The following is a 9560-nucleotide window of genomic DNA, read 5'->3' on the forward strand; positions in this document are numbered from 1 at the left end:
CAATGATGGAAATAAAGCATGTTAACTCAAATACTGCACTTAACATAACAGCTGTACTGTACTTGTGCACTGGCCCCGAGAGATCGATGCACTGCAGCTTGAGAAAACATACAAATTAAAGGAACATCTTCAACAACTGACAATGCAGATGTTGCTTTAAAAAAACTGCAGCAAAAATAACTCCCTCTGATTGAACAGGACTGCATGATTCTGGGCAAAATGATATTCAGGATTATTTTGATTAATGTTGAAATCACAATTATTCAATGATTTTAGATAAAATATGCTGATTTCATTTCATTTGATTGCACTTTCACATTAAAATAAATAGAGCACTGCTTTCACTTTTGTGTTCTGATATTTTAATGATTTGCATCCAAATGAGAGGCAAAGTATAAATTGCATGCGAAATGCCTCACCTGCTGAACACTGTTTAATCAATAGACAATACATTTTATTAATGTTCCTGAAATGCCTCACAGGCAGGCTACAGCAGAGGGCCTGTGATCACAAGCACATATAGAAGCCTCTAGTCTGTTACTGCAGAGTAGCAGTTCAAACCAAAAAGGATCTCTAATGTCAGATTAACCCAAGTTCAAATAAATAAATATTTATGTGCTATTTTCTATATGGGAAGTTTTCCTTGGGCAAAATCTTTCAAACATCAATATCACAGTCCAATCATGTTTAATTATTTGTGAAAAGTCAAAAATCAGAATTGTGAATAATATTGAATTAATTGAGCAGTCCCACAAGTGATTTTCTCTTTCTTTTCTTTGTTTTTACAATCAAGTCATTTTTTATGTGTTTCTCTCCTGTTGTCATGTTGTTGTGCAAAAAAAACAAAAGCAAAAAAACAAAAGCAAAACAAAACAAAAAACAACCAACCAAACAAACAAATCAGAGTAAATTATGTTAAATCAGACAGATTCATGTTGTAGATTGGTTGTGGAAAATTAGACATCTCACTTCGTGCAGTGTGACTACTGCACATGTGCACATTTCAATGCTGAAATTATGTACTGTGCAGTCCTACATATGCAATGATGCAAAATTTGGGCAGTAGTGACAGCTTAAGATAAAGCACATATTCATTTAGAACCACACTAAACAAAGTGTAGAAAAAATACAGCTATAGTACTGTTGGTATTGAAGACATTAAGTGCATCTCACTTCTATGCTTCTGTAGTTCTACTCAGTGGCAGAGAGCAACACCATTTTCACAGGGCTGAGACCAATACACTACCGATCAAAGTTTTAGAACGCCCCAGTTTTTCCTGTTTTTTCAGTGAAATTCAAGTGGTTCAAGTCCAATGAATAATCTGAAATGTTACATAAGTTATGCAGTGAACTGACAGAGGTTAAAAAACAGTAAGGTTACACAAAACTAAAAAATAATGTACAATTCAGAATTAGACAAAAAAGGCCTTTATCAGAGTACAAGAAATAAGTGAACAACTTAAAGTTGTTCTACAGCAGTGGAGGTTGATCAAGCCTTCAAAGTTGGTGCTACCAAATCCTACAGGTGTCCCCACTTTTCTTGATTACTTCCAACCCCCTCTGTCTACATAAAAGTAGTGTTGGAACTAAGGCTGGGCGATAAATCGAATTAATTCGCCTTTTTAAAAACCTGACAATGTGAAAATTTGCCAAATCGTAAAATCGAGGCGAGCTTAAATATATAGCAATACAGATTCTTCTTCTGCCTTTCATGACTTGTGCACTGGGGTTTGCTTCCACCTCTCATCTCCTTCCGCCAAAACACTCACACCCCCCGTCATGGCGGACAGAACAGCAGACGAAGAGTTGGTCGTGAGAAAAGGGCCTCATGTTACATCGATTATGGAAGTGGTTGGGCTTTAACAAGACTGACACAGAGCAAACTACAGTCATGGGCAAGGTTTGCAAAAGTACTGCGAAAAGGAAGAGTAGCAGCACAACTAACCTCTTTCAGAACCTCCGGCAGAGGCATCCTAAAGAATGGGAAGAGTGCTCGCAGCTACGGGAGTGCGGCATGGCTAGCACTAGCCATAGCAAACAGACCGCAAAGAAACAACAAAAATCGATTAAAATCGTAATCGTCCAAGGTGACTTTAAAAAAAAGAGAGAGAGATTTTATTTTTTGCCATATCGCCCAGCCCTAGTTGAAACACACCGTGGCACCAGACCCTCCAGAGCATTATTAGAACAGTGCCGTACTGCAGAAAGTAGTGTGTTGCTATAAAAATGGCAAGGAAAGGGCAATTAACAATAGAAGAGAGACAGACCATCATAACATTTAAAAATGTAGGTCTTTCCTAGAGAAATTGAGAAGAAAGCCAAGGTGTCAGTAAATACAGTCTTCTTCACCATCAAAATACACTCAAAGTGGGGGAAACTCTGACAGGACAAGGTCTGGAAGACCCAAAGCCACTACAGATTCAGAAGACAAGTTTCTGAGAGCCAACAGCTTGGTGATAGGCGGCTCACAGGACAACAGCTTCAAGCACAGCTTAATATAGTGGTCGTATTAAGAAGTCTCACTTTCAAATGGGAAGGGAAGACTTGGAGGTGCAGGTTTGACAGGTGGAGTTGAAGCAAGAAAGTCATTGCTAAGACGTCAGAATAAGAAAAAGCCATAAATACACACTACTTTATATTAAATAATTCAGAAAGCTTTGGAGTCTTGCCAGTCTTTTTTTCAGGAGGAAATGACATCATGTGGAGCAGGTCATGTGATCTGGAATGAACACACTTCTTTGAGAGGTGTTTTGAGAGGGTAACTTAGTTCATAGTGAAATTTTGATATATTGGCAAAACAGAAATATCTGTCATGACTATCTCAACTTAATAAAAAGAACACAATCAAAACAATTTTTGAATAAGCTCATTTTATTATTGTTTAGCCAATTAGAAGGTAGTTATTTAATGCGGACGGTTATTTAGTTGATACTTTAGTGACATCCAGTCATTTTTTTATTAAAAAGTGATTGTTTCCATTATAAACTAGAAAAGCACTCAAGAGAGTGCAGACCTCCACCAAGGATAGAGAGGAAAACAGGAAACCCATGCAGTAAAGGATCATGAGCTAGAATCGAACCTGCGTCTCTGACACAGTTCTGTTTACGAATCACCTTCTTAACCAGCTGAGCTATCTGGACACCTTGCTCCAATTTGTTGGACGACATACTAACCTATGATGTTTTTGTCATATTTTAGATCACATACTAAAACATACTGTAGCACTGAGCGGCGACTTAAGGCAGCAATGACGAAGGATCTTACAGTCAGGACACCAGGCTTTATTGTCTCTACCACAATAAGCACTCCAGAACTCACAACCAACCGGCTCGCAGGCCGAGGTCACTCCTCCCGTAACCCCCCTGAGCTACGGTACACATGAAAACAACGAAGACACAAACGAACTCAGAACGCAGAACTGAACTAACTAAATGCAACCAGTAATTAAAGCACATCTTGAACAAACAAACAACCCCGTAAAACAATTCCCAAAGAACACATAATTCCCCCCATGATGCCTAGCGGCCCCCCTACCCAGAACACAGTCACAGCACTCAGCCCCCCCCCCCCCGGCCGCTACAATACTAAAAAATTCAAAGTGATCCAGAATCCAGGATCCTTTCCGGATTGCCACCAAAATTAAATCAGCTCTTCCTCTCACCATAGTCTACATCCCCTCAAAATTTCATGTGAATCTGCCCAGCCGTTTTTGAGTTATCTTGCTAACAGACAAACAGACAAACAGACAGACAGACAGACGCCGGGTGTCACATAACCTCCTTGGCGGAGGTAATAACTACAATAATTATGGAATTTTCAAGACATGAAAGAATATCATTGTGTGTGTATATATTAGGGATGTGCGCGACTAGTCGTTTAATCGTTTAACCGCCTACTCATTTATTAAATGTTTAGTATTTTACTAGTCGGTTAAACGCTGCATTAAGCATCATTCACCTTGTCCCCGACCGGGCGCCGCCATGCAGCTCTACGCTCGGCCGTGCGCCGCACGCTCGTCCCGTCTGGGCTACCTGGTTGATCCTGCCAGTAGCATATGCTTGTCTCTTTTATCAACCCCCGCTATCCCCCTCATCATTAGCGGTGTTTTGACCACTCCAGCTACACCCACCACGTCCCTTCCTGCCACCCCGAAGAAAAGCATCGGCTCCAGTATGTGCTGCTCGTGGACTGTCATGGCGCACCGACCCGCTGCCGTTACGCACAGACGCAGCGGCACTTTCTGTCTCAGTGGACGACTGAACATCTTTATCAGAGGGTAAATATTCCTCTTCAGAATATGAGTAAGCCATTACTTGACAAAGTACTTTGTCAGTGTTGACCAGACCTCTCGGTACTGTGAGTTTTCTCACTCTAAAATGTGCCGTCTTGCGCTCTGATACACTCCGACGGCGAGTCTCGTCTCCTCGGTTTTCAAACTCTGTAAACTCCAAAACTTTGAATGAAAACACGCCCACAACTGATGCTCAGATTGAAGTTCCAGATGTCTGCCATCTCCTGGTGTACAGTACATGAGGCACACGGAGCAGTATATTTGAAGCTATGGCTTGTTATGTTCAGCAATGTTGCTTGTCGCAATATTGCGACTTTGGCGCTTAAAGGGTTAAATTGCAAGTTTTCCGAACCGACTAGTCGCCAATAAAATTAGCGACTAGTCGGTTCGGAAATTAGTCGAAATTCCCATCCCTAGTATATATATATATATGGATAATAAAAACGCATGCAGCAAGATATATCCCATGGACTTCAAAAGTCCTTCAATTATATATTGATCCAACTGCTGATAAAGCTGATAAGACATTTACTATTTAAGTAACTTAAGATGAGTACATGTAGGACACTTGCTGGTCAGACTGAGGTGACTTATCTCCTAAATTAAAATACTTAGAAAAGTAGAATTAGTATCTTACTCAGTAATCTTCTTCAGCTTCTGCAAAAAGTAGTTAGTTAGTTAGTTAGTTAATAGTTTATTTCAGGCAATGACTTTCAGACAACATGATTTCAATGCAGGTATCATTTACACAACAGTAACTGGACAGGTAATACATGTGCTCACATAGCCCATATAGAAAGCCTGAAAGGGAGTGGAAAGAAGCGAACTTATTTAATCCCACCCCCTTTTACATAAATTATAGACATAATATCAATGTCGCTTCTTGTTCATTTCTGTAACATAACAAACTCAAAACAACATGAATACAAGTACAGATAAATATTAGGAAAGTGTGTGACAGAAGTATTAGAATATTTTTTTGTTACCATAGGCAACAGATACATTGCAACAACTATTACAAACCAACAATGGTAAGAAATGTAATACCAACAATGGTAAAGAAGAACTGTCTCAGTAAGGGTGATGGACAAAATACCAGCAATTGTAATGAACAATATACCAACAAAGGTAAGGAAACAAGCACACAATAACACAAGTACAACAAAATACTGATATCAATTTAAGAACCACTTTCTTTATACTGTGACCACACCATGTTTTTATATAATAATTTGAATCTGTGAATATTATGGCATTGCTTGTGCTGGGTTTTCAAATTGTTCCAAAGTTGCACTCCACATACAGACACACAAAAACGTTTACGATTATTTTTGGCACGAGGCTGTTTAAATTTTCCATAACCTCTCAAATTATGAGCATTTACTCTTTGAATAAACAATTGTTGTAAGTTAGATGGCAACGATTTATTAAATGCTTTATAGAAAACTATGACGGTACTATATTTAACTAGATCAGTAAATTTAAGCAACCTTGAATTGATAAACAGATTATGAGTGTGTTCACGAAATCTCACCTTATGAATGATCCGCACGGCTCGTTTCTGTAATTTAACTAGTGGATCAATTGTGCACTGGTAAGTGTTTCCCCATATTTCAACACAATACATGAAGTATGGGAGTACCATCATGCAGTACAAAGAGCGGAGAGCATTCTCATCAAGGTAAAACTTCACCCTATTTATAATTGAAATACTTTTGGAAATTTTTGTTTTTATGTGTCTGATGTGAGCTTTCCTTGATATATTGCTATCAATCATAACTCCTAGAAATGCATTCTCATTTACAGTATCGATTTGGACACCATAAATAATTAGATCTAATTCTAAATGACTGTTAGAACTGCCAAACATCATTATTTTGGTTTTATTTAAATTTAAAGATAGTTTATTTACATCCAACCAATTTTTTTCTCTGTTCATTTTCTCATTTAGTGTCTTTACAAGGTCATCATAGTTGTCTCTACTATAGAATATTGGATCATCTGCAAAGAGAATGAGTTTCAAGGACTCAGACACATCAAAAATATCATTTATATAAATATTAAACAATGTTGGCCCCAAAACAGACCCCTGGGGTACACCACAAGCAATATCAAGTTGTTCAGATGTATACTGCCCCATTTCCACATACTGCTTTCTATTCGTTAAATAACTTTTTAACCAGTCACCAGAAACTCCACGGATTCCATAACGGTCAAGTTTATCAAGCAAAATTGAATGATTAATTGTATCAAATGCTTTTTTAAGATCAATAAAGACACCGGCTACAAATTGTTTCTCATTTAGATTCGTAGTAATTCCTTCAATTGCATCAAGTATTGCCACTGAGGTAGTTCGTTGTTTACGAAAACCATATTGTCCTTCATTTATTATGTGATATTTATCAAGAAATCTTTCAAGACGGGAGTTAAAAAGTTTTTCTATAATTTTTGAAAATTGAGACAAAAGAGAGATTGGCCTGTAATTTGTAAAATAATGTTTGTTACCATTTTTGAACAGAGGTAATACCTTTGCTACTTTCATTTTATCAGGAAAGCAACCGGACTGGAATGAGAGACTGCAGATGTGAGTTAGTGGTTTAGCAATATACAAAATAACTTTTTTGACCAATGTCATATCAATATCATGACAGTCATTGGATGACTTACTTTTGAATTTGAGAACAACATTTACCACTTCCTGCTCAGTTATGGCTGAGAGGAAATGTGATGATCGATTGCGATTTATGCTTGTATCAGCTATTTGATTTGGAATTTCAGCAGCTAACTGTGGACCAATGTTCACAAAATAATTGTTGAAACTATTCACCATCTCATTTATATTATGATGTTCATTATTTTTGTCAATAAAATATTCTGGATACATTGATTTTGAGCATCCATTTTTAATCAAGCTATTTAATGTATCCCAAGTTCTTTTAATATTGTTTTTGTTTTCATATAACAATTTTCTATAATATAACTTTTTGCTAGTTCTTATAATATCGGTTAGTTTATTTTTATATATTTTATACCTTAATTCTGCTTCTACAGTTTTTGACTTGATAAACAACTTGTAAAGATTTTTTTTTTCTTGCAAGCATTAATTATTCCTTTTGTGAGCCATAGCACTTGCTCTTCATAAGGTGTTCTTTTACAGGGCAAAGTTTGTCATACAATGACATGAATATGTCTAAAAATATATTATATGATTTATCGACGTCCACTTCATTGTACACAGGACTCCAATCCTGGAGAGACAGACTAATATTCAGGGTGTTAATTGAGTCCTCATTTTTTTTGTAAAACATTTTTGTGGAATTTCCTATCTTTTTAAGTTCACAGTCAAATAAAGTAAAAACAGGTAGATGGTCAGAAATATCAGATATAAGCAGTCCATTGATAGTTAGATTTCCCAAAACAGTATACATGTTGTCAACAATTGTAGCACTATGAGATGTTATTCTGCTTGGTCTAGTTATCATTGGATACAGGGATAAACTATACATAGGATCAGCAAAGTCGTAAAATGATTTAAGTTTATCAGGATTCAACAGATCAATGTTAAAGTCACCACAAATAAATGATGGCTTTTGGTTTAAAGTAGAAAACAATTTTTCCATACATTTGTTAAACATTTCTACATTTGACCCATGTGTCCAATAAACACAGCTCACAATAACATTACTCATTTGTTCAAAAAAGATTTCAACTGTTAGACATTCCATTATCCCATCAATTCCAGTAGTCATGTTTGGAACAACATTAAATTTGAGTGATTTGTAAATATATAAAGCAACTCCACCAGAGTTTTGTTGATTCTATTATTATATATTAGCTCATATCCATCCAAACAAAAATTTATACCTCTCCCAATATCAAACCATGTTTCTGAGATGGCAATAACACTGAAGGGATGATTAAAGGATTGCAAGTAATCTTTGACTGAATCAAAATGTTTATACATACTTCGACTGTTTAAATGTATTAGAGACAGTTTACCATCAGATTTAATCAGGCTTTCAAACTGTTCATGTGTAAAATAATTACAATCATTCATAGCTGAAGATAGAAGGTCACCTGGATCCATTTCTGTGATAAGGTCACTTGTGTTGTGCTGATATGTTTCCAGTTGTACTCGTTTATAATGAAGGATTCTTTGTAAAATGTCGTACGTAAAGACATAAGGCGAAGACACAGAAATAGCAGTCAGTGAACTAACCGGTTTACAGGCAGCGACTGGTAAATGGCAGATATTCGCTCAGCTTGTCTTTCAGACTAAAAACTGAAAAGCGAGTGTTGACGCGGCAGCTGCTCGACATGTGCCTCAGTCCGGTCATGTTGCTGCCTGTCTGTCTGTCTGTCTGTCTGTTTGTCTGTCAGGTAGAATGTAAAGAACCACTTACCTGTTGGGAAGACGAGGCTGCTGAACCTCCTCCATGGTTTCACCACCAGTCCGTGGTGCTCTCAGCCTGAACGCCGCACACAGGAAGCAGGAAGAGATCTCCCGCGCTAAAGTCCGCTGTGCCAGTAATCCCTGGTCTCCGCCTGACAGGACCAGCTCAGTCTGCGCTGTCTATGGCGCTGTTTACCACAACCACCGTCCCGCCCCCAGGGGTGCAAACATACGGCCCACGGGCCAAAACCGGGCCTCCAGAGGGTCCAGTCCGACTTTGCAAAGTGGTAAAATTACAGAGGGGTCAATATGTAATTGAGGGACTTTTGAAGTCCATGAAAATAGCTTGCATATATATATTCACTGAAAGTTAAAAAAAAAAAAAAAGTTTTTTTTATGTTCATTATGATCATGTCTTTACAAATTCCATAATTATTTTGATGGAAACAATCACTTATTATTAAAAAATGTCATCATGAAATCATTAAAATGTCAACAATAAATAAATAACCGTCCAAATGTAACTTTTAATTAGCTAAACAATAATAAAATGAGCTGATTGTTTTGACTGTGTTCTTTTTATTAAGTGGAGAAAATCATGACATATATTTCTTTTTTGTCAGTATATCAAATTCATATGGAGAATAACAAATTGTATCTGTGTCCAACAAGTCACTTTTAACCAACTTCCCCATTACAAAAACACCTCTCAAGGAGGTGTTTTAATTCCAGATCACATGACCTGCTCCATATGATGTCATTTCCTCCTGAAGAAAAGACTGGCAAGACTCCAGAATTGGAACAGTACTCGGTCTCTGACTGATGATCGCAAGGACGGACAAGAACGCATGTTGAGAAACGGCTTTGGAGCATTTT

General features: G+C 37.4%; 1 protein-coding gene across 2 annotated transcripts in view; it reads right to left on the reverse strand.

Moving 5' to 3' along the window:
• The window catches only part of dctd (dCMP deaminase), a 33074-nt gene extending 24220 nt beyond the window's left edge, over window positions 1-8854 (reverse strand). The window contains exon 1 of one of the 2 annotated variants that reach the window (XM_051945695.1): window positions 8695-8854. In XM_051945695.1, coding sequence (XP_051801655.1) covers window positions 8695-8729 — 35 coding nt within the window. In that variant the 5' untranslated portion in view covers window positions 8730-8854. The remainder of the gene's footprint in view (window positions 1-8694) is intronic. The other variant, XM_051945696.1, reaches the window with a different exon arrangement.
• Between the last annotated feature and the right edge of the window lie 706 nt (window positions 8855-9560).

This window comes from Acanthochromis polyacanthus, chromosome 3 (genome assembly GCF_021347895.1).
Source record: "Acanthochromis polyacanthus isolate Apoly-LR-REF ecotype Palm Island chromosome 3, KAUST_Apoly_ChrSc, whole genome shotgun sequence".
Classification (NCBI taxonomy): Eukaryota; Metazoa; Chordata; class Actinopteri; family Pomacentridae; genus Acanthochromis; species Acanthochromis polyacanthus.